The 25563-nt window shown below is 42.2% G+C and overlaps 1 protein-coding gene across 1 annotated transcript; it reads right to left on the reverse strand.

The window, feature by feature from the left end:
• Window positions 1–8996: 8996 nt before the first annotated feature.
• On the reverse strand, window positions 8997–23428 carry SLC35E4 (solute carrier family 35 member E4). The gene is made up of 3 exons (XM_082273425.1): window positions 23081–23428; window positions 21909–22675; window positions 8997–10345 (listed from the first exon to the last, which is right to left on the reverse strand). The coding sequence occupies exons 2-3, from the start codon at window positions 22540–22542 to the stop codon at window positions 9906–9908; spliced, it is 1074 nt and encodes a 357-aa protein (XP_082129551.1). The 5' UTR covers window positions 22543–22675; window positions 23081–23428; the 3' UTR covers window positions 8997–9905.
• Window positions 23429–25563: the final 2135 nt, after the last annotated feature.

A 25563-nucleotide genomic window follows, 5' to 3' on the forward strand; every position in this document is an offset into this window, starting at 1 on the left:
CACCAGTTCCGTGGCCTATTAAGGTGGTAATTAAACTGACTTAGGCCCCTTTCAGTTTTTCAGGCGAACCTGATCGGACGCTCCATGCAACTCTATGGAGCAGCGGATGTCAGCGGAGACATGTCTGCTGACACCCGCTGCTATCCAATCTGATCCTGTCCGTGAAATCTAAACGGATGGAAACCCTATTTTCCATCCATCTGGAGGATCGGATCGGATCCCTTTTCATCCGATCTCCCATAGAGGAAAGCGGGGCTCTGACAGCTCCATCTCTGCAAAGTAACCAGTTGACCAGTGCTACCCTGGTATAATCAAGGTATTACATTCATATGTGCAGATTGAAGTGTAAAAAGTGTAAACATAAACCTTATACCGGCTATAAATTCAATTAGCATTCATGAATCAATGTTTATATAAACAAACAGTGCCTAGTGCTAGTAAATTAATTTCAGTAATTGCTATCTGCTATAAAACCAGGAAGTCCGAGACGCGATGCGCTCCATGGACCTAAACCGGAAATGATATAATGACACTGGATGCTCTTCCCTACACGTTTCATCACAATGAAGTCATCAGGAGCGGCGTCATCTTTCTAGTATTTATTAGTGGGAGCTGGTACCTGTCAAACTGCTTCCCCCAAAAAGTTCCAAATGTGGCAGGGGAAGGGGGGAGGGTACAAACAAGAGGAGCTTTCCCTTTTGGATGGAGCTCTGCTTTAAGGTATGTAGTTATCACATTTAGTGCATATGTGCTGCTTTTTTCAGATGGATCCTTTCTTTTCATCTAACCAGGATGTAAGAGCGCTTATGATAGCTGCAAACACAGGTGATTGCTCGGGCTCCTGTACAACACAAACAATCACATGTACAGCAGCTATTTTGAATCTGACTAATATGAAGCCCAATGAGGTCCACAGGAGAAATTCTTTATAATTTACCTTACTTTCAATACATGCAATACAAATTGAATTGGTAAAATGCTAAACAGTTTATTTTATGTTCAGAACAATAAAGTCATTATTAGGTTGATTGTTTTTAATGTGTCAAATGCTTAAGCAACATTTTATGAAGTGTCTGATATGATATAAACTAAAAACCATATCTGGGAACGTTCCAAATTTAGTGCGCTTGAGAATGGGGAGGACCATATGCTAATAACCCCTCAGATCCTCCATGTTGCCTTCTCTCATGTCCACTTCACTCCTGCCTTCTACATCCTCCATGTTGCTCCCTCTCACCAGGGACGTTTCTGTGTTCCTCTGGAACCAGGCCAGCCAGACCATACTCTTTTCCTCTAGACATCCATTAGTTGTGTAAAAATCCTCAGGGAGGGTCTCAGGAGGTGAAGAGAACAGACCCTGCAGGGAGGACATGGAGGGTCGCCATTCTTCATTGCCACTGTTGCCTAGTGTTGCTTACCTACACTTTGTTTATGTTTACACCATCTCTCTGGTCCTGAATGACCCATTCAGGTGGCACAGAATATTTGTTTACGTTTACATCTCTGTTAACTGGAAAGCCAAAGAACTGGGCCCAGCCAGTAAAGAGCCATTAAAGTTACTCAAAATCCAACATTGCCAGGAGAGAACTGCAAACCTACCAAGACATGGCTGTCCACCTAAACTGACAAGCGGAGCAAGGAGAGCATTAATCAGAGAAGCAGCCAAGAGGCCCATGGTAGTTCAGGGGGAGCTGCAGAGATCCACAGTTCAGGTGGGTGACTCTGTCCACAGAACAACTATTAGTCATGCACTTCACAAATCTGTCCTTTATGGAAGAGTGGCAAGAAGAAAGCCATTGTTGAAAGAAAGCCATAACAAGTCCCACTTGCAGTTTGCGAGAAGCCTTGTGGGGGACACAGCAAACATGTGGAAGAAGGTGTTCTGTTCAGACGAGATGAAAATTGAACCTTTTGGCCTATAAGCAAAACGTTATGTGTGGCAGAAAACTAACACTGCACATCACCCTGAACACACCATCCCCACCGTGAAACATGGTGGTGGCAGCATCATGTTGTGGGGATGCTTTTCTCTAACAGGGACAGGGAAGTGGTCAGAGTTGATGGGAAGGTGGATGGAGCCACATACAGGGCAATCTTATAAGAAAACGTTAAAAATTCATAAAAGGCAGCGCTAACAGGTAAAAAACAACAATCTGTGTATACAATACTAGAAAAGTGCACGATGTGTTCCAGATAAATAAAAATTCATCCAAAATAAAGTGCATATGTGGAGTACAATTTAAATGTCCATAAAACAATCAAACATATATTAGTGCAAAAAATTGATGAATAAAGTGCAGTCCAAATAGATGGTTCCCTCAGAGGAACTAAAGTGCTGAAGGGTGCTTAAATAATCCAAAAAAAAAAGGTGCCCAAGTGCTCTCAAGAAGACGGCCCCTATGGGGATGCACTCACCAAATAGAGAGAAAAAGGACGCATTAAGCTCACACTGTATGGACAGATGGATGGATCCTGCACAACCTCTTTAAGATGCCTTTTGCTTCCTTCTTTCCACTTACTCAGGTCCATATGTTATAAAGGAGAGAAGGAGCCATAATAGTGAAGCCCGTAGGCGTCTTTGATAACGCCCATTAAGGCGGGCAAAACGCGTCGACACACTTCCGGGCAGCGGAGCATCGCACGACGTCATTTCCTGTTAACCACTGTGGAACGCACGTCGGCAGCGTACGCAGAAGTGGATGACACCGTTGTAGATGTAACCCATGCTCTAAAAACCTTACGCTTGTGAGTAGCATTTTGTTTAATCACTTTTAATAAAACACCTACGGGCTTCACTATTATGGCTCCTTCTCTCCTTTATAACATATGGACCTGAGTAAGTGGAAAGGAGTAAGCAAAAGGCATCTTAAAGAGGTTGTGCAGGATCCATCCATCTGTCCATACAGTGTGAGCTTAATGCGTCCTTTTTCTCTCCATTTGGTGAGTACATCCCCATAGGGGGCCGTCTTCTTGAGAGCACTTGGGCACCTTTTTTTTTTTGGATTATTTAAGCACCCTTCAGCACTTTAGTTCCTCTGAGGGAACCATCTATTTGGACTGCACTTTATCCATCAATTTTTTGCACTAATATATGTTTGATTGTTTTATGGACATTTAAATTGTACTCCACATATGCACTTTATTTTGGATGAATTTGTATTTATCTGGAACACATCGTGCACTTTTCTAGTATTGTATACACAGATTGTTGTTTTTTACCTGTTAGCGCTGCCTTTTATGAATTTTTAACTTTTATTGGAATTTTACCTAGTGAGCAGCAGCTTCAGGACATATTATCAATTTATTTATATATTTATCTTCACTTCATTTAACATCACAGCGCGGGTATTCATTTTCTAGTTTTATAAATCTTATAAGAAAACCTGTTAAGAGTCAGCAAAAGACTTGAGAATGGGGCAGAGGTCCACCTTCTAGTAGGACAATGACCCTAAACATACAGCCAGAGCTACAATGAAATGGTTTAGATCAAAGCATATTCATGTGTTAGAATGACCCAGTCAAAGTCCAGACCTAAATCCAATTGAGAATCTGTGGTAAAACTTAAAAATTGCTGTTCACAGACGCTCTCCATCCAATCTGACAGAAGAAGAATGTGAAAAAAAGTTCACTCTCTAGCTGTGCAAAGCTGGTAGAGGTATACCCAAAAAGACTTGCAGCTGTAATTGCAGCAAAAGGTGGTTCTACAAAGTATTGACTCAGGGGGGCTGAATACAAATACATGACACACTTTTCACATATTTATTTGTAAAAAATTATAAAAACCATTTATCATTTTCCTTGCGCTTCACAATTATGTGCCACTTTGTGTTCGTCTATCACATAAAATCCCAATAAAATACATTTATGTTTTTTTGGTTGTGGAAAATTTCAAGGGGTATGAATACCTTTTCAAGACACTGTATCTGTGTATGGTATATAAATGCCTAACATACTCACCAGTGTCACATACACTATAGTTGGTATTAGGGTGTTGGATCTAATTAATTGGGAGTGATTTACTACCTTAATACATTTTCTTTACCTCTGCACATAATTGGCTGTTCCAAGTTAATACAGGGTCACTGAACAGAGAGAAAATGTACTCCTTGTACATTACCTCCGAATGTAAACAGCTATAATGGTGCTCAATTTACATAGGTAACTGGGAGAAGCCGCTGCGCAATTTTTTTTTGTATATGAAGGGTTCAGAATAACTGGCCCATTTATTGTATAAAGTAGGATTAACCCAATAAAATAAACCTAAACAGAGAGAGATGTGAAGTTTGTCATAGCTGGCTTTCCTCTGCTATTGTTAGATATCTGATTGTCTCTGTCGTCAGTACTTTCTAAGTCAAAGACCTAGACAAGCATGCAGCAAGTGAAATCAGAACTCCACATTTGCTAACTTGTTTGAAGTCAGTGATAACGAAAGCATTGAAGCCACTGGAATATCGTAACAGTATGGGAAACTAGCACTTTCAGAGAAAGGTCAGCAATAGCAGCCTACATAATTTTCTAAGTGTGGGGTTTAACACTAAATGCCTGTCTGCATTCAGTTTCCTGTATGTCTTGTAGGTCAATTACTCATGCAATGGCATGTATAAAATGTACCAGTTAACAGACATACTTAGACAAGAGTATCATACAAAAATAAAATCTTCATGCCTCATTTCCAAAAGTAACATAATGGACATAACTAACAACTCAACTAAAGTAAATTTTAAAGAGAAATTTTTATCAGATGTATTTTCATACAGAGCTTGAAAAAACAGCCTAATCTCACAGTAGATTTAGTAGCATGCTCATCTCCCTTCTAAAGTGAGGATTTCTGATCATGCCAGTGTATAGCCAGGAAAGCACCCTCTTTGATCAGAAGGTTTATAACTGACAGCACCTAGAGTTGAATTCTGGTAAAACTGAAAAATCTCTTTTGCAGTGGAGCTGCGCAGATGCGCCCGCACTGAAAGGGTTAGCTGTCCATTTAGGTCTAGGGGGCATAGAAAGGAAATAGAAAGGAAAATGTATTTACCCGATCCTCTGCTCCTGTGTGCTAGACCGGACCCCACAGTGTCTTCTCTCCCATGCTTCAGCAGTCTAAGGTCCTGAGTCTGACATCATCAATGGTCTATATTCCTGAACTGGATGTGAAGTCGCCGATGAACAGTTCACTGCTGGAGCATAGGTGAGAACCGTCTACCGAAGGAGCAGAGGATCAGTTTAGTAAAAATGCTTTTGCTCTCCTCTAGAATAAATGAACAGTAACTCTTGCAGTGAGGGCATGCCTAAAAATAAAAATTCTAATTTCCTAGAGTTGAGTTCTCCTGAAAAATAGCAGTTCTCTTTATGTGCCTTGAGCTTTATAGCTGAATATCTGCTATGTAAGGTCACCTAAGGCAGTGGTTTCCAACCTAGGGTACCTATATCCCAAGGTACATGACAGGACAGTAAGGGGTAAGCGAAAACAAAATGGAATTATGGCGGAAATAGGTGGTGGCCTATTTTCCAGGGGTGCCTGCATGGCCTGAATGTTTAGATTTTTGCATGCTGCCACACTTTACGCTCTGCAGGTGCCTGTCTCTCTCATAGAGACTGTGCAACAGCAGCCTGCCTAAACACCTGGGCCACATTGTGCAAATTGGCATGGTACAGAGCAATGAGCCAATGTGCCCCAGGACTAAGGGGGAGCTTGTGACACTCCACTGTGTGAACACTGCAGTGCCACATCATTTTGCATGGTGTCTACCAGAGCCAGATACCAGATGCCCCTCTAAAAAGCACCTGTTGGTTGTCTGATGCAACCTAGGCCTAGGGAAGGAACTGGGGGCTGAAGATCAGCTGACGGGGAAAGCCTGAAGAGGAGAAAAGAAGGATCAAGTGTTCCTGCTGGAGTTAGTGAGTAACATCACACTGACTCAAGGCAAGAAAATCACCTTATTATATTGCTCCCATTATTAGCCAATTTATTTACAGTTACAATATATTTTAAATGACAGCAACTGAACTCATTACAAAAATGTTGCTAATATGAAGAGCATAATTTGTGGAAATGTGCTGCCAAGGAATAAGCAGCAAAATAGAAAACACTGGTCTAGGATACTGCTGCCCCTTCTGCTGGTCTCAAGAGATTTGGATAATATTTGGCAAAGTGACTAGACGACTGTACAGTTCACTGTTCTCCTTGCTGGAGTGGAAGCTGTACCTGGGAACGCATCTTCCTTTTTCTTTCATTCTCTGGATCTGTGCTTCCTCTGCCTCTCTTGTTGCTTCTTTATTTAGGGTAGTGACGTGTCATGAGTAAGTATGAAAGTTGCTATTGACTTCTTCTAAAAATAGGATTTCCCTAAGAGACCTAGAACATCTGTTGGTGCAGGAGGCAGAGAAGGAATAACAGATTTCTCACACCTGGACCGCATGGACCATGTTCTGCTACTCATCTGAGTTTCTATCGTGGGCTAATGAACAAAAAGAAAAGACAAAGGTTGTGACTTTAAATGAGAGATGTGACGAGGCTTACAGGGAAGAAAATCACATTTATTGATGGATACAAACAGGTAAAAAAAAAACATAAAACAAAGGTAAATTTACAAAAGAGTACAGAGTAGTACAAAAGAGGCTAGTAAATAGTCTCAGATCCAATATTCATAAGAACCAACATGGCAAATTTCCAGAAGTAAAAAAATAGTAGTAATTGCAAAATCTATTTTTTTATTTATTTATTTTTACTTCTGGAAATTTGCCATGTTGGTTCTTATGAATATTGGATCTGAGACTATTTACTAGCCTTTTTTGTACTACTCTGTCCATGTAAATTTACCTTCGTTGTATGGTTTTTCTACCTGTATGTATCCATCAATAAATGTGATTTTCTTCCCTGTAAGCCTCGTCACATCTCTCATTTAAAGTCCCAACCTTTTTCTTTTATTTTTGTTCATTGAACCAGGGATGGAGGCTCATGGCAGTTTCAACCGTGCGTCTCATTTAAAGTCCCAAACTTCCCTTTCCTATACACTATCTTGGGCTAACGACGATCTGGAACCCAACACTACCCTGTCGGGACAGAGTGTATCTGCCATCTGGTTCTAACCTACCTGCCCTCTCCCCTTCCTTTACCCTCCTTCCATTCTCTTTATTCTGACCCCATCCATTTACTATGAAAAATATCATTGATGTGATCCTTACGCTAATGATCCCTTCAGCATACACACGCCTATGAATCTTTGAAAATTTGCTTACGCTTTGAAGCCTTACCTTTTTAATGCAACCCAGTTTGACTCTAAGATGGTGCTTTTCACCTTTTTCATGTTTCTGTTCTTTTCATGTCATTTGCTTTTGTAACACCAAATACTACTCTGATATTTTATATTGCTATCTAAACTCTGTATGTTCTACCTGTCTGTCCTCACATTCAATAAAATAAGATTCAACAAAAATAAGAGTTCCCTGTCGTAAAAATCAAGGGGCTTCAGTACTTTTAAAGTCACTAAATCAGAACAAGTATGCAAAGTAGGTGTTCTGACACTCTGACTTTCCTGACCCGCATGCTTGTTCAGGGTCTGAAGCCAGAAACAGTCTTTTTTACAGCATTTTTTTTTACAGTGGTTGTATTTCACTAAGTACAGTCAAATGGGATGAAGACCCCCCATGGCAGCCATAGTAGTGCAATCAAGAATCTCCCATATAAAAGGGTCCTGAAAATCTAGCACTAAACATCGTAATACTGGTTTTATTAAAAATATATACAGTAACTACATTAGGACTCTCACTATGTCAAACAATATACAATATTCATTTTACATTGCAAATCATCACAGTTTACAGATGCTGTACCTGGGTGAGGAAAACCAAGAGAATACACAGCAATATGACATAAAGTAACATAACAGTATGGCTATAGAAGCTTCATGAATCTGACTTTTTTACAGAGGGCATCAACACAGCTTATTGTAGCTATTAAATCAAATATACAGAACAAAGTAATTATTACTCACAGCAAAACAAAGAGTTACTGTTTTATTTATAGGAATTCAAAAGAAGCATTTAAATTTCCTCTGTGGCTTTTAGCACCCTTTGCTTTTAGCAGTAGTCAGAAATGTATTCATTCATCTATAGTATTAAAATACAGGGTCTTATATAGTAATACTAAAGGCAATGATATGCAGAAAACTGTTTTATGTTTTAGTTTTGGCCAGTCAAGTAAGAGAATATAAGGTTGTTGGGGCCAAACCTCCTGTCTTCTCCATAGAAAAAGGGAAGGTTCAGCATCCATCGATAGATTCCATTGAACATATATTTTCCAATAACTTGCACTGTTCATGACATTCAGATGTGCTTGTTATGGAAAACCCTACAAGTGCAGATTTTTGCCCAATCACTGCATTTAAATTTCCCATAAGTTTACATACCAATACTACCATGTTTCCCTGAAAGTAAGACATCCCCCGAAAATAAGACCTACTAATAGTTTTGCCTCTCGCTGAAATATAAGGCATCCCCCTGAAAAAAAGACATCCCCGAACATAAGGCCCCCCGAGGCTTACCGGTACCGTAACTCTGGACCGTAGCGGTGGGCGCCGGCCCGCAGCTCACTGTAGGCCGCAGCACAGCCGGAGCAGACAGGACAATCAGAGAGCCCGCGCTGCGGGGCACAGTGTGTGGACACACAGTCGGGCACTGAGCAATGGTGACTGAGGTAGGAAATGTCTGATTAAGTTGTGGGGGGGGGGGGTGGTGACTGGCACAGGGGTGGGGGATCACTTACCATAAAATGACACAGGAGGATCAGAGGGGGCAATCAAAATGGCAGGAGGATCAGAGGGGGCAATCAAAATGACACCGGAGGATCAGAGGGGGCAATTAAAATGACACAGGAGGATCAGAGGGGGCAAAATAAGACATCCCCTGAAAATAAGACCTAGCGCATCTTTGGGAGCAAAAATGAATATAAGACACTGTCTTACTTTCAGGGAAACACGGTAGATTGTAGATGGATGTGCAGATGTTATCCAACCCCCATCATTTTTCATAAATACCTGGTACTTTAAAGTGTATGCTTGTCTGTATATGCATTGCAGATAGACATCCCAAGGGCCTTTTTGAAGCGAGCGGTGCTGCCACCTTCAGATCATTAACTGAACAAAATCAGATGGATCAGGCAGGAATCATCTCAGGTCCATAGGTAGTTGGCTGTCCAGATCACCAATACCATTGCTCACTATTCATATTATGTATGAAAGCATGCTAAATGCCCACAGCAACCTGTGCCTGTCAGCTTCCAAATGTCATTCTTTTAGCACACAGTTCAAAATAAAACAAGATTCCGACTGGTCGTTGTGAGTGGTAAGACATAAGAATAAGCCTCTATGTTATTAAAAAAGACCATTTAAAAGTGTTATTTAGCTAAACACCATCTATCGTGATCAGTAATGGCACATTGTGCTTTTTTCCTGTAGTGCAATGATGATATACATGTCCTAGCCTCACACCTTGGCTGAATGCAGTACAGATGTAGGGAATTATTAGGCCTTAATGAAAGACATAAACACAACATGGACATGTGTTGCTAACAAATATATGACATGGCGTATTTTGCATGGCTGAGATTTCATAGTATAGTTAACCAGTTCTTGTTGGCTGTTTTTCCAGGTATTATAAGTCTGAGCATATTGCAGGATATATTATAGATAAGAAAATATATTATTCCTCTGAAAAAGCAGAGAAAACTAGAAAACAAGATCTATATTAATAAATTGTTTCTGGAGAGAAACAGTCATTGATGCTTCTTAAGCTTTGGCATTGCCCGACCTTCATTTGGGTACAGTGAAGGCTTATTCATCCCGTAGCACGTAATAAATCTTTTATCACATATAAATAGATGTCCTTACTAGTGAAACCTTCGGAATGACCAGTTACTCAGACTTTGTGTGTTTTTTTGTAAAATGCACAGATCTTCTGGAGCTAATATATCCAACAATAGAATCACAGTTATGATACATGCCCATCCCTACCAAGGTGAGGCCAATGCCGGTATAGCTAAGTACTGTAAGGTGGCTTCCAAAGAGCACTCTGGATAAGACAAGATTCCCCACCACATTGAGGTTGCCAAGGACATGTATGGTGACCGCTGAGGTCAGTGTGATGACACAGAAGCTTGCCAAATTGTACAAAACAGATCCCAAGCAGCTAAGGAGGATGAAAAGCCAAAGTTTACTGTCACTGTCTGGTGGCTTCTCCCATACCACTCCTCTCTCTAGTAACACTGCAGCCACTAGCAAGATGCAGAAACTGGGTATAGACATCAGGTACAGCAGTGTGACCGAATGAATGTTCTCTTCTTTAAGAAGTAAACCTAAAAGAAAAGAATAAAACGTTATACAATATAATATGCTCCAAGCAAATCTAAAATAATTCTGTTCAAAGATACGTTTTACTATGAAGTTACTGACTTTTTAACCACTTCCAGCCCAGGCCAATCCTGGCATTTCTCTCATATATGTAAAAATCATAATTTTTTTTTGCTAGAAAATTACTTAAAACTCCCAGACAGTATACAGTATCTCACAAAAGTGAGTACACCCTCCTTTTTTTGTAAATATTTTATTATATCTTTTCACGTGACAACACTGAAGAAATTACACTTTGCTACAATGTAAAGTAGTGAGTCTACAGCTTGTATAACAGTGTAAATTTGCTGTCCCCTCAAAATAACTCAACAGTCATTAATGTCTAAACTGCTGGCAACAAAAGTGAGTACATCCCTAAGTGAAAATGTCCCAATTAGCCATTTTTTCTCCCCGGTGTCATGTGACTCGTTAGTGCTACAAGGTCTCAGGTGTGAACGTGGATCAGGTGTGTTAAATTTGGTGTTATCGCTCTCAATCTCTCATACTGGTCACTGGAAGTTCAACATGTCACCTCGTGGTAAAGAACTCTCTGAGGATCTAAAAAAAATAATTATTGCTCTACATAAAGATGGCCTAGGCCATAAGAAGATTGCCAAGACCCTGAAACTGAGCTGCAGCACGGTGGCCAAGACCATACAGCGGTTTAACAGGACAGGTTGCACTCAGAATATGCCTAACCATGGTCGACTAAAGAAGTTAAGTGCACGTGCTCAGCGTCATATCCAGAGGTTGTCTTTGGGAATCATACAGTGCATTGCGAAAGTATTCGGCCCCCTTGAACTTTTTGACCTTTTGCCACATTTCAGGCTTCAAACATAAAGATATAAAACTGTAATTTTTTGAAGAATCAACAACAAGTGGGACACAATCATGAAGTGGAACGAAATTTATTGGATATTTCAAACTTTTTTAACAAATAAAAAACTGAAAAATTGGGTGTCCAAAAATATTCAGCCCTTTTACTTTCAGTGCAGCAAACTCTCTCCAGAAGTTCAGTGAGGATCTCTGAATGATCCAATGTTGACCTAAATGACTAATGATGATAAATAGAATCCACCTGTGTGTAATCAAGTCTCCGTATAAATGCACCTGCACTGTGATAGTCTCAGAGGTCCGTTTAAAGCGCAGAGAGCATCATGAAGAACAAGGAACACACCAGGCAGGTCCGAGATACTGTTGTGGAGAAGTTTAAATCCGGATTTGGATACAAAAAGATTTCCCAAGCTTTAAACATCCCAAGGAGCACTGTGCAAGCAATAATATTGAAATGGAAGGAGTATCAGACCACTGAAAATCTACGAAGACCTGGCCGTCCCTCTAAACTTTCAGCTCATACAAGGAGAAGACTGATCAGAGATGCAGCCAAGAGACCCATGATCACTCTGGATGAACTGCAGAGATCTACAGCTGAGGTAGGAGACTCTGTCCATAGGACAACAATCAGTCGTATACTGCAAAAATCTGGCCTTTATGGAAGAGTGGCAAGAAGAAAGCCATTTCTTAAAGATATCCATAAAAAGTGTTGTTTAAAGTTTGCCACAAGCCACCTGGGAGACACACCATACATGTGAAAGAAGGGGCTCTGCTCAGATGAAACCAAAAATCGAACTTTTTGGCAACAATGCAAAACGTTATGTTTGGCGTAAAAGCAACACAGCTCATCACCCTGAACACACCATCCCCACTGTCAAACATGGTGGTGGCAGCATCATAGTTTGGGCCTGCTTTTCTTCAGCAGGGACAGGGAAGATGGTTAAAATTGATGGAAAGATGGATGGAGCCAAATACAGGACCATTCTGGAAGAAAACCTGATGGAGTCTGCAAAAGACCTGAGACTGGGACGGAGATTTGTCTTCCAACAAGACAATGATCCAAAACATAAAGCAAAATCTACAATGGAATGGTTCACAAATAAACATATCCAGGTGTTAGAATGGCCAAGTCAAAGTCCAGACCTGAATCCAATTGAAAATCTGTGGAAAGAATTGAAAACTGCTGTTCACAAACGCTCTCCATCCAACCTCACTGAGCTCGAGCTGTTTTGCAAGGAGAAATGGGCAAAAATTTCAGGTCCTCGATGTGCAAAACTGATAGAGACATACCCCAAGCGACTTACAGCTGTAATCGCAGCAAAAGGTGGAGCTACAAAGTATTAACTTAAGGGGGCTGAATAATTTTGCACGCCCAATTTTTCAGTTTTTTATTTGTTAAAAAGGTTTGAAATATCCAATAAATTTCGTTCCACTTCATGATTGTGTCCCACTTGTTGTTGATTCTTCACAAAAAATTACAGTTTTATATCTTTATGTTTGAAGCCTGAAATGTGGCAAAAGGTCGCAAAGTTCAAGGGGGCTGAATACTTTCGCAAGGCACTGTATCACAAACTGAGCAACATATCAGTATAGATGTCACACCACTTCCTCAAACTCAATCTTTCTAAAAATGAGCTTTTTTTGAGTGATCCGTAACTGCTGCTCCTCTCTGCCAATCTCTTCACTGGCTTTCCCTACCCCATCGTATAAAATTCAAAATACTAACCACAACATACAAGGCCATCCACAGCATCACCCCCAGCTACATCACCAACCTCATCTGCAGATATCGCCCAAATCCTCCTCTCCGCTCCTCCCAGGACCTCCTGCTCTCTAGATCCCTTGCCACCTCCTCTCCAGGACTTCAGAACTCTCTCCCTCCAGTATGTCCGGTCAGCTCCTTCTATCCTCTCCACCTTTAGGGCTCTTTCACACAGGATGTCCGTCGGACGGACTCCGTTTTTCTCAGCGGGGGATCGATTCGCCGATCCCCCGCTGAGAAGGAGAATGACAGCTGTTCTCCGCACTGTGTGCGGAGACACAGCTGTCAGAGCCCCATACATCTCTATGGGGGTATCGGATGAGAACGGACCGTTGGTCTGTTCTCATCCAATCCCATCCGATCCGCTGGACGGATGGAAAATAGGGTTTCCATCCATCCAGATTTGACAGATCGGATCGGGTGTCAGCGGACATGTCTCCGCTGACATCCGATGCCCCATACAGATGCATAGGGGGACCGTTCAGATACGCCAAAAAAACGGACAGGCGAATCTGAACAGTCCGCCTGTGTGAAAGGGGCTTTAGGCGATCCTTGAAAACTCACTTATTTGGGAAAAGCCTACCCCACCTCCACCTAAGAACTGTACCCGAGCCACCTCCATCAGATCATCCCCAGCAGCTATTACCTTTTGTACCACCTCCTCCCTTAAAATTGTGAGCTCCATGAGCAGGGCCCTCCTATTCCTTCTGTATTGAACTGTATTGTAATTGTACTGTCCCCCTTATTATTGTAAAGCGCTGCGTAAACTGTTGGTGCTATATAAATTCTGTATAATAATAATAGCCTGAAAATAGAAGACAAATGCCGCCACAAGTCTGGTTAGCAGAAAAATTATGCATTTTTTTCTGGGGTTTGAATATACTTTAAACTCATGCACTCTGGGAACTAAAGACCCTGGGGGGGGGGTTAACAAAGGGAAATGTGTATTTTCTTTTTTTTTAGTGTAAACATCTGCGCCAAATCAACAATGCCATTACACAAGTTCTATGTGTTGTGCCAGATGTTAAAAACTTATAGGCGACAGATTATCCTTGTCTGATAGGGTGTGCCAGAATAATCAAACACTTGCGGCAAAATAAAAGTTCAGAATTGGTCAAAAATGTACATCATTACCACAGTGCCAAAAATCCGGTACTGAGGATGAGCAGACAGCGAGCATCAGCCCTGCAGGAGGGGGAGGAGAAATGTACGGACCAACAGCACGCCACTTATCATGCAACAAATTAAGAAATTGTCACATGACACTTTTATTGATTTGGCTCATATCTTTGTTAATCCCACTGTTGAAATTAGACAGGCATGCAAAGCAGCATACCATGTAACTGTGATACAGGAGAACATTTAGGTGTGTAACCAAAACAGATCCATGGGTTGCTTGCAGAGCTGCGCATTGTGCAGCAGAGGGCTGTTAAAACATTCATAACATTTCCTGAAAAGCCAGCTTGACAGGTAGACCTGTATTTGTCATTCGCCATGCTGTTTACAGATCCGAACATGTCGTGTTTGGAGAAGACTGTGTACTGAGTACAGCTTTGCTAATCCGAAAAGAAGACCCTTTACTGGCACTTGTTTTTAATCATGGGAACATTATGAAGTGATATTATAATAAATATAATCCAATTCCGGGAAACGCTACAGACGCTTTGATTTAATAATACTCTGAGAAGAATACCTTAGGTATTTCTCATCTCTCAGTAACAGCGTGCACGCTTGTTTGTTTACATCAGTATACAATGCCAGTCTATGTGCCCCAATTCACATTCCTGACATTATTGCCACAAGTTTCATCATTCGCAATTAAATTGAGCTGCAGGACTGCAATACTGTGTGAGCCAGATTCCAGTGAACAACATGACCGATTAAAAAACTGACTAGAAAAGCAGCACTAATGAAGCAAATAAAATAACTTGCTGATGGCAGCCAATCAGATTCCAGATTCAAAGGGGTTGATTTTTCTAAAACTGAGTGCAAAATCTGGTTCACCTGTGCATTGTAGGCAATCAGCTTAAGGTTTTCCCCCTTAGGCTGGCCATACACCATGCAATTTTCTTATTCAATTTCCTTCAGATTTACCTTCAACTATGTAGTGCAAGGGCCTGCCTGATTGCATACAAATTGAAAGTGTTCAGGTTTGAACTTATATTATATGGTTTTGGTAAATCTAAAGGAAAGTTGAACAAGAAAATTGTATAGTGTATGGCCAGCCTTAGGCTCCTTTCACACAGTAAGTCCGTCAAACGGACTCCGCTTTTCTCAGCGGGGGATCGATCCGACGATCCCCCGCTGAGCAGGAGAATGACAGCTGTTCTCCACGCTGTGTGCGGAGACACAGCTGTCACAGCCCCATAGATCTCTATGGGGGAATCGGATGAGTAATTCTTGTGAATGAGCAGCCCAAACCAACTATATACATTTATTATATATATTATATATATATATGTATATATACGTATATATATATATATATATATATATATATATATATATATATATATATATATAATATGTATACATAATATATGTATACATACATATATATATATATATATATAATGTATATAGTTGGTTTGGGCTGCTCATTCACAAGAATTACATGCAAAATAATGGTACCGCTTTCAGCACCTAAAATCCAAAAGAATCATACCGCCAGGGAGGTTAATGCATAGAATGCAGTAAGATAAAAAAAAACCTTCTGCCTTTACAACCACTTTAGGCTTTGACAAAAAAAAAAACTGGAAGCTGATTGGTTTTTATGCAGAGCTGCACCAGATTTTGCACTCTCCAATTTTAGTAAATTAACCCCAAAGGGACTGGTATGGAATTTGAGGGGACCCCACGCTATTTTTTTTGTGGGGTATCCTCCTAAAATCAATACAAGATTACTTCAACCAAATACCCATTTGTTCAGCTGTTCACACAGAGATCTCTAAAGACTGTGTACACAGTACTGAAGTCTCCCTCATATTGTTTCCCCTACTGGTCGAATGTCTTTAGCCTATAGTGTTAGGATATTTTTTTATATTGGTGAATGTTTACCTTTTATGTTCAAATGTCCTTACTGACTTACTCACAGATTACAAACATTACAGGTAATATTCATTACTTTTGTACAAATAATGAGACATTTTGCACAGTGAATCTCTTTATAAAGATGACCACAAAGGGGCCATTCACACAGCCGTTTAGATCCACCAGTCAATTTTTCAGGTAGATCTGAATGGAAGCTCCATGTAAGTCTAAGGCAGGCGGACAGGGCTGCTGTTAGAAACCATGGGGCCCCATACAGACAACCTGACATGGGACCCTATACAGCCAACGCTTTAGTTATGAATGAACACAGTGAGTAATCGGTACCGATCCCTCATCAGGAAAGAAAGGGGCTGGTAAATTCGACATATTCCCCAGGCTCTTCTCTGACTCTTTATCCTATTGTGTGCTTGCACCTGCCGGCGGGAAGGAGAAGAGGTAAGTCAGCAGCACTGCAGGGGTAGGGGGGACACACGGGGGGGGGGGGGCTGGACAGCAGGGGGGAAGCATATGGTGCACAGGGAGGGTGATCAGTGTGGTGGGGGGCAATTTCTGGAACCAATCCTCTCTATGGCTCTCTCTGCAGCAGCTGAAAGCCAATGGGAGGGCCAGGAGAAGAAGCCAGCCTTCAGCTGCTGCAGAGATAGCCGTTGAGGGGATTGGTTCCAGAGAACCGCTACACTGATCACCCTCCCTGCCCACATCTGATTCACCCTGCTGCCTGGGCCCCCCTGCTGGCCCGGGCCCTGTACAGGAGGACCAGTGATACCTCGGTGCTGCAGGTGGATGTAAACAGGCATGCGTCAGTTTGCATTCGATTACAAGTCTGTTAAGTTAAAAAAATAAAATAAACAAGGACAAGGTATGAGTCCTTTTTTGTTTTTCGGATCTATATGTGATGGATCTGAAGAAGATGCTCATTGACCTAGCAGGGGCCTAAGAGCTGGCCTTTCCCTTCCTGACTCCTGCAACTTTATGGCAAGTCACTATGATGGACTGCCTCAAAGATTAAACAGGAAGGTAACAGAACATCACAGGAAAGTAAGAGAAAATGACAACAGAAACAAAGATTAGGGGAAACTCCTAACACAGCTGACTGTGAAAGGAGTGATTCCCCTTCCTTTGAGGAGATATCTTCTCACTTCCTGTCATGTCTCCTGGATAGGAGGTCAGGGAAAACCTGAACATGGACATAGACAGACGCTCTAAATCCTCTCTCCTCTTACCTTCAAAGCCTTATGCACACGGCGCTAAAGCCCATACACTGTGAATTGCCCATTTGTTTATGTGGCTGGGGCCATTCAGCCGCTGTGTCCTTATTGACTTACATGGATTGCCAGCACACAGCACCTGGCTGCTCCAGCCACATAAAAAAATGGCAAATTCACAGTGTACAGGTCTCAGTGCCCATGTAAATGAGGCCTTATACAGTAAAGGAACTGTATTTGTAAGTGCTTAAACAATACAGTTTTGCATGCTATATGTACAAATTCAATGTACATCATACCGTCATTTGCCTAAAAACACACAGGCAGAAACCACACATTTACTCCACACAATACTGCTGGTTGTATTGTTCCTTCCCTGTATGTCTCCATTTTTAAAAGACCAGCTGTGTTCTTTATCTTTGCTACTTCCACATAAACATTTAAAGCCCAAAACCTGCTAAAACTTTTTTTTTCCAGTTTTGCGAAGGAAGAGGCCTTAACCAGCTTTTTATTTTTATCTCTGTCCTCGCTGGAGATATTTCCCATCACTTCCTTTCCAAGGGTCTAAAGTTCCCTTCAGTTCCCCTCATTTCGTGTGCTGGTGTCACAGGATTTAAAAGCGAGGAGACATCTTCCCAATGTAGTCACCAACAGCAATAAAGACCTGCCAAAAATAATGACCTTTCTCTACTCAATTCAAAGCGAAATACATGTAAAAAATGGAACATTGTTGGCCATGGCTCATTAAGGCCCCTTTCACGCTAGCAGCAGTGTTTAGAGCCCCCCCACCCCAAAAAGAGATCTGCGGTGGACAGTGAAAGGTGGTATGTAGGGGTTCAGGAGGCGCACGTGGCAATGTGTAATCACCTGAGCAGCACCATGCCCACTTGTAGGTGGGAAGTCGGAAGGGTGGTAAAAACATGGATCAAGTGCATGTTTTTAGTACCCCCTGGCCTCCTCTGTGAAAGATGCCTTAGGCAAACACTTTGGGAAATATTGTACAAATGTCTTCTCTCTATAAAGTGGAGGGAGGATGTACCACAAACGGAGACAGAGAGACAATACGTGATGGTAAAAAGGCAAAATAATTCCTTCATAGGTATAATCTGGTGGAATATTAAAGTTGTAAATTTTATTACAAATTTTAAACACCAACTCTAGACAGTACTGAATGTGGTGTCAGCATCCTTCCAGTCTTGTCTTGGTGACACTTGTTCTTCCCATTACTTGTCTTGGGGTCAACCGGAGAGGAAGTAAGGGGAAATTACTTCAATAGACCACATATAAAAACACAACCCTAACACGATCTCTAGCTCTTTTGCATGCTATGCAAAAACCAATATTATTTCATCTAATGTTGGCTTTTAATTACTGGAGCAATAACATGATGATAAATTACCTAACTACATGTGCGTAGCATGTGCCTTGTGACTTGTAAATGTCATGTTTAATCCCTTGTTGATAATTTTCTACACAGCAAAGTATTGAGTTCATCGAAGATTACTTTCAAAATCTTGACAGGCTGTTAAAATGACTTGAGTAGTTTAGTTCTATGCCTCTTCTGTTATAGTTAATCAGCATTTATTGAAAATAGACAACTGCGATACGTTCTATAAATTACAACGGTGTACACCCAAGTATCTGTTTGTTGTTCCACCAACCTTGTCAGCCTTTTAATTCTCCCATCTGACATGAAAAGGAAATCTCTCAAGGAAAGTTGCTATAACAATGGTAAATCAAACGGTTGTTAAAGCTTACTGTATATTGACAAACTGGGAAGTCCTAAACCAGTTGAAAGCCTGGAGATAAAAGGGCCCATTATTCACAACTTTCCTTCCTATATGAAAGATCAAAGTACCGTGCATACAGGTCCTGGTCCTGCCTTTTTTAGTGAGAAACATTGCAGGTACTGTATCCCAGTGCTGTATTTTGGCCTAGGCCAACAAGGCCCAGGCCTAGGGCGGCATTTTGCAGGGGGGCAGCAAAAAAGCCACCCCCCTCCACCAGAGACTCTTTTGGCCACTGGTTGCTAGAGTGGCCTCTCTCACCTCTCTCTCTCTCACACACCCCCTCCTCTCTCTCTCTCTCTCTCCCCCCTCTCTCTAACCCCTCCTTTCTCTCTCACCTCTCTCTCTCTCACACACACACCCCCTCTCTCTTTCTCTCTCACCCCAGTCTCTCTCAACCCCTCCTCTCTCATCCCCCCACTGTCACCCCCCTCTCTCTCTCTCCCCCCCCCCTCACCCACCCCCCTCTCTCTCTCATCCCCTCTCTCTCTCCCTCCCCCTAAGCCACCCCCTCTCTCTCCCCCCCTCCCCCCTCCCCCTCTCTCCCTCCCCCCTCACCCACCCCCCTCTCTCTCTCTCTCCCTCCCTCACCCACCCCCCTCTCTCTCTCCCCCCCCACCCACCCCCTCTCTCTCATCCCCTCTCTCTCTCCCTCCCCCCTTACCCACCCCCTCTCTCTCTCTCCCTCACCCATCCCCTCTCTCTCCCTCCCTCACCCACCCCCCTCTCTCTCTCTCCCACCCCCTCTTACCCCCCCCCCCCCCCCTCGTGAGATCTCAGGGGTTCATGCTGGCACTCGAAGTCCTTTTTGGAGGGAGTCACATCCGTTAAAAAGGAAGGAGTGGGGCACATTTACATAGGAGTCAAAAGGGGGGCGCCCAATTTTAGTCTTGCCTAGGGCAGCACAAAACCAAAATACACCACTGCTGTATCCTTAACAGCAGAGGATGGGCAAAAATCTCCCTGCCTTAAATTTTTTGGTACATGCCAACCCTTTAGGACTCATTCAGGGCAATCATTCAAGGTTCTCTTGAGAGGGCACCTGCCCACCCACTGATACCTTCCATGGGCTTCATGTTGCTATGTTCATCTGCAGGTGTAATAAATCTAAACCAGCCTTTCCCAAACTTTTTAGAGTGGAGGAACTCTTGAATACACTTTATTTGTCTCAAGGAAATCCTGCTAATAATTACTAAATTTACAGTTCACCATATATTAGTGTGATGGTCAGTGGAAAGAATGCTTCTTCCTTTGTGGTCACTGGAAAAATGTCACCCTTAGAGACAGGTAAAAAAAGACCAGTGTTGTCAGTGAGTAATTATCTGAGAGGCAGAAATTGTTCATTGCTCAAGGAACCCCTAGCAACCTTTGAAGGAACCCTAGGGTTCTGTAGACCCCTGGTTAATAAAGGCCGGACTAAACCATTTGTGAACTTGATGTTGGTCAATATCTGAGCTAATATAAGGTTATTGGCCTTCTCCCTTTCCTCACAGGACAGTGTTCAGACTGAGTAACGTATCCAGTTAGGAAGGGGAGAAGGACACGTTTTTCCCCATACCTGGATATTTTGGGGATTTTATCTATTGGGAAGCACTGCCCTCACTTACTGTCCCTGTGACACTCTGTATAGGGTTGTGACAAGTTGTCACCAGAGAAAGAAGTAAGGGAAAAGCTCCCTAATGGGCCATACACACTATAAGATTTTCTGAAGACTTTTTCCTTTAGATTTACCAAAACCAGATAATATGAGGTCAAACCTAAACACTTTCAATTTGTATGCAATCTGGCAGGCCCTTGCACTACATAGAAAAGGTAAATCTGAATGAAAATGTCTTCAGAAAATCTTATAGTGTGTATGGCCCTTTAGGAGAAACAGACAGGAGTAAAAAATGTGACAGTTCTAACTCCTCAACACTGTAAAAAATGTTTTCCTGCATATAGGCAAAACAATTCTACAAGGTTCAGCACTGAGGGCATGCTGGGTAAAACAGCAATATTTTAATACCCTAAAATGTGCCTGTACCCAGACTATGAAAATTGAACTTCTTGCTGCCACCTCCCTGCTGCCCTTTAAATGGGTGGTAACATCAGGAGGCAGAAGTTGTTTCCTGATCATGTGATCACAGTAATTGGCTGTCACACTGGTCACATGATTGGGACTCGGGAGCCCCTTCCGCTGGATCCCAATCGCAAACCTACTGGGAGACTGAGAGCTGTTGTTGTCAACTTAGTGCACGCTCTCAGCACAGAACCTTGAAGCTGCATAGATGCATATCTGCGGCGGCTGGATGTTAAGGCCCACCTGCCATGCTGCCACAGATATGCTTCATGCTGGTGGGAAGCGGTTACAGAAGTAAAAGAGCTTTAAAACAAGCCAAACCTGACCTCTCTAGCTGCTTGTACTCTAAAGATATTTATTCTAATAGACTTTAACATTTCCAATAACTTAGAATACCCGCTGTGTGCTTACATTAGAAGGCTGGTACATGGCCAAGATTCCTCTCTCCGTAGTAAACTGCTGACATTTCAGTGCATCTGTTAGGTGTGTTTTGTATACGTTTAGGTGTATTATATAATGTGTGTTTTGATTAAAGTGCATCAAAGATTTAGCAAGCAGGATTTTTGTTAACATACTACACATTAAAAGCACAGGTGTGAATAGGGCCTTAGAAACTTAGATTGAATTTCTCTACAATACCTATATCTACAGAGATGAGTGGGGCTTGGTTTTAAAAAGCATTTACTGCTGGTTTTGAATTTGTAAATACTTTAATGTGTATAGTCTGGGGCTGGGCACAGGTTCACTTTAAACGCCAAATCTCTTAATAAAAGAACCCAAAATAATGTGGATAAATAATAGAATTATACAGTATATAGTATAGGTACTTACTCTGCTGAATAGATTTCAGACCCCTGAGAAACGTTGAAGCAAAAAGGTAGATGCATCCCGTCTGATCAAACTGTACCTCTCCGATGATACTAAAGCAAGCTCCCAGGCAAATGGGTATCATGGCAGTGTACTTAAGGGCATGATGTTTGGTGCCCAGGAAGAGTTTAGAAAGAACCAGGGTAAAAAAAGGGGTTGTGGTATAGATCATTTGTGCAAAAGAAAGCTGAACACAGCTCAGTCCAAGATTTCCAAAGGCAATGCTGGAGCAGAAGGTCAGGCTCAAGAGGAACACTTTAAACCTTGCGCTGGTATTCAGCGTCTGCTCTTTCTCATTGTTTACAGGTACCAAGCCAAACCTGAGGATGGGATAGTCTAACAGGATGGCAGTTAGCATGTGAAGTGAGGACAGCAACAAAGGATACTGGAAGTTGTAAACTGCAAAGATCCATTTGTTTAGGCTGGAGATGGTTGTACCGGTCACTAACCAGACCAGCACGGCGGTGATCAGGTAGAGCTTGGTGCTAAAACTTTTCTGGGGTGGTTCTTCTGGTTTGCTGTGTAGGATGGAAGGAAGAGGCGCTCTATCAGAAGCTTCCATTTCAACCTCATCTTTCCTGCTGGATGCTAAACACATGAAACTTTTCAGCAGTCCAGAACTCTTTATAGACTTCAAAAACCTCCAGACACAGAGGTCATCCCTGGGGCTTGTCTCACAACACCACAATGGTGGCAACCGATACCTTCAGCATTTTCCAAAATGTAGAAGCCTGTGTGCATACAAGAAACCGTGTTAACCTGTCAGACAATGAAGATGTTCGTGAACACAATGAATTAGCAGTTAGTACTCCTATCCTCCAGCACAAGGGTCCTTGGTTTGAATTGCAACCAGGACACTATCTGCATGGAGTTTGCATGCTCTCCCTATGCCTTTGTTGTCCTCCCACACTCAAAAGATGTGCCGATAGGTTGATTGGCTCCTTTCTAAATTGGCACTAGTATGTATCTGAAATAGAGACCTTCCATTGTAAGCTCCTTAAGGGCTGATTTGAATGTACAATATATAAAGTGCTGCATACATTTTTGGCATATAATAATAAATAAGACAAGACATCAGTCACAGCCCCAGTCTGAGCCTCCAGCTACAACAGAAGATGAAGAAGAAGCCCCCCTACCTTGTCCTAGATTCCAGTCCTTCAGGCAGACGATGGATCGCCATTGTTCACCTTCACTCGTCCTCTCAGGCTCTAGAACAAAGCAAGTGTCAGGCTTGTTATTGGAGCAGCGGACATGTTTCAGTGAATCAGTCCCCAGGAACTGAGTGTAAACATCTGATCTAGTGCTGATGATGATGATGTGAGCTCCTCCTTCCCCAAACCTTGAGCAATGCACTCAGCAGCAGCAGCACGGAGGCTGGAGGATGGCACAGCATTCATTCAGCACTACACACGCTCTCATCTTCCATGAGTCACTGTGTCATAGCAACACAATACTCCGCACACCATAACACACCAGTCATGACTGCCTTGGTGATTCATCAGCTAGCTGATCAGCATGTTCTCTCTTTCCTGTCTTTTCCTATGGGTGTCAAAGCGAGGAAGTCATTGAGGAGAACATGCAGGGGACTGGCACAGCAGAGCCCTGCCTCCACTGGCAGCCACTTCCCAGCCGTGACATGTCACCTTTCCAAATTTAGATCCTGTGCCCTGGAAAAACAAACACTTCGTGGAACGTGATCCCTCTCAATGTGGGACATATAGGGCTTATTTACACCTCAATCTCTGCGTTCACTCTGCGCGTTTGCCTGTCTTTGCTTTGCAGTGCATTGCCTGGAATACGTTTTTTTATGTATTGCAATTTTTTTTCAACTAAGTAGAATTTTCATGCATTTTCACACGTTCACAGCGCATGTACATTGCATTCCGATGGGGAGAAATGCAACATGCTGTACTTTTTTTAAACGCACATGAAAGCACGGCAGTGGTGAGAAACTATGCTCATTAGAACACATTCATTTTCCTCGCATATGTGTTCCTGCTGCATTTAAAAACGCACGACTGCATCTGCTGTAGATAAGCTCCTAGCGACATGGAGTTATCCTGTCACCTATCATCATCATCGCTGCCTGGTCACTAAACTGTTTGCAGTCTGCCTTTGGGTTCCATTCTTGCCTTGTGATTTGGAATCGCGGGCAGAAACCCATAGCACCCTAAATGTGATGCGATTGTTGTGCAGCTTTTGCACCTTAAAAAGGAATTAAACCTAAACTCATAACTTGTACCTATCGGTAAGCCTAAAATAAGACTTACCGATAGGTACTGTAAATATCTCCAAAACGTGTACCATTTAGGAGATACAGTAAACCCCCCTCCATTGCGGGGGTTACGTTCCGGACCCAGCCGCGAAAAGTGAAATTCCGCGAAATAGAAAAACCCTATTAAAATGCATTGTAGGAATGTTTTTTTTACTGTCACTGTACGTGTAAAAGCATTTTAAGGTCTTTAAACACACTTTTAAAACGATAGAAACTCATTTAAACACATAAAAGATACGGAGAGACATAGCAAGAGCTATGAAAAACACAAAATATTTCATTTTTAATGATTTATATAGTAAAATAACATTACAAAAAAAAAAACGCAAATTACCGGGACCGCAAAAACTGAACCGCGATGGAGCGGGGGATTACTGTATTTACTTTACACGCAGCCCATGATGTCATCGGCGCATGCGCTCCGAAGGAACACCCAACCCTGCTGTTCCTTCAGATACCTGTGCTGTGAATGATGGCTCCCCCGTGCATGGGCAGGAGTGATGTCATTGCGGCCTTGGCCTGTCATACAGATGGAGACCACAAACCCGGAAGGAAGACTGGGTGAAGACGGGAACTGCCTCCGGCGATTACATTGCATCGCTGGAGGGCTTTGTTTTTAGGTAAGTTTCATATAATGTGCTGGTATGCAATGCATACTAGCACATTAATGCCTTACCTTGCAGGTCCGAAAAAAAAAAAAAAAACATTGGTTTACAAATTGCGTGGAGCTTCTCCCAGAAATGGAGCAGGAGCTTCTTTTTGGGCAACAAACATGCATTCAAGGGAATGGACTGGCCCTATGGGACGCACAGAATAGTGCTGTGAAAATCGCATAGCCAGAATGCTCCTTCCCGCGTTCCGCCCCCTTATTTCTGACAGTTCAGACACGCTTTATAAATTCTTGACTTTGAACAGATATGTGAATGGAGCCTTATTACACTCACCATTATCATTATGTCTATTATGTCTGATTATATATACATATATATATCTATCTCTCTCTCTCTCTCTCTATATATATATATATATATATATATATATATATAGATAGATAGATAGATAGATAGATAGATAGATATCAGCACCCTGTCTGTACACAATAGGAATCCCTATATCCCACCCAGCAGTCTTATATCACCTGATTATGTACCATATGGAAAGGAAGGATACCCACACCTGGACTTGCACTTATATCCTCGCACATCCCTGCAGCAGCTCTCCCAGCATTTCCCACTACTACACAGATATATTACATTATAAGACGGGAAGTAATGATGCACACAGCACACAATAAGCAGTAGGGGCTCTGCTCCTGCTATGCACCGTGCAGCGTTCAGATTGGCT

This window comes from Pelophylax lessonae (assembly GCF_965119305.1).
Source record: "Pelophylax lessonae genome assembly, chromosome: 1".
NCBI lineage: Eukaryota > Metazoa > Chordata > Amphibia > Anura > Ranidae > Pelophylax > Pelophylax lessonae.

Bases quoted from the DNA above. Each gene is read 5' to 3' on its own strand.
- SLC35E4 (XM_082273425.1), bottom strand. From the start codon at position 22,542: ATGTGTTTAGCATCCAGCAGGAAAGATGAGGTTGAAATGGAAGCTTCT. The intron at 10,346-21,908 runs GTAAGTACCTAT...CTTTTCTTTTAG, and splicing joins TCTGAAATCTATTCAGCAGA to GTTTACTTCTTAAAGAAGAG.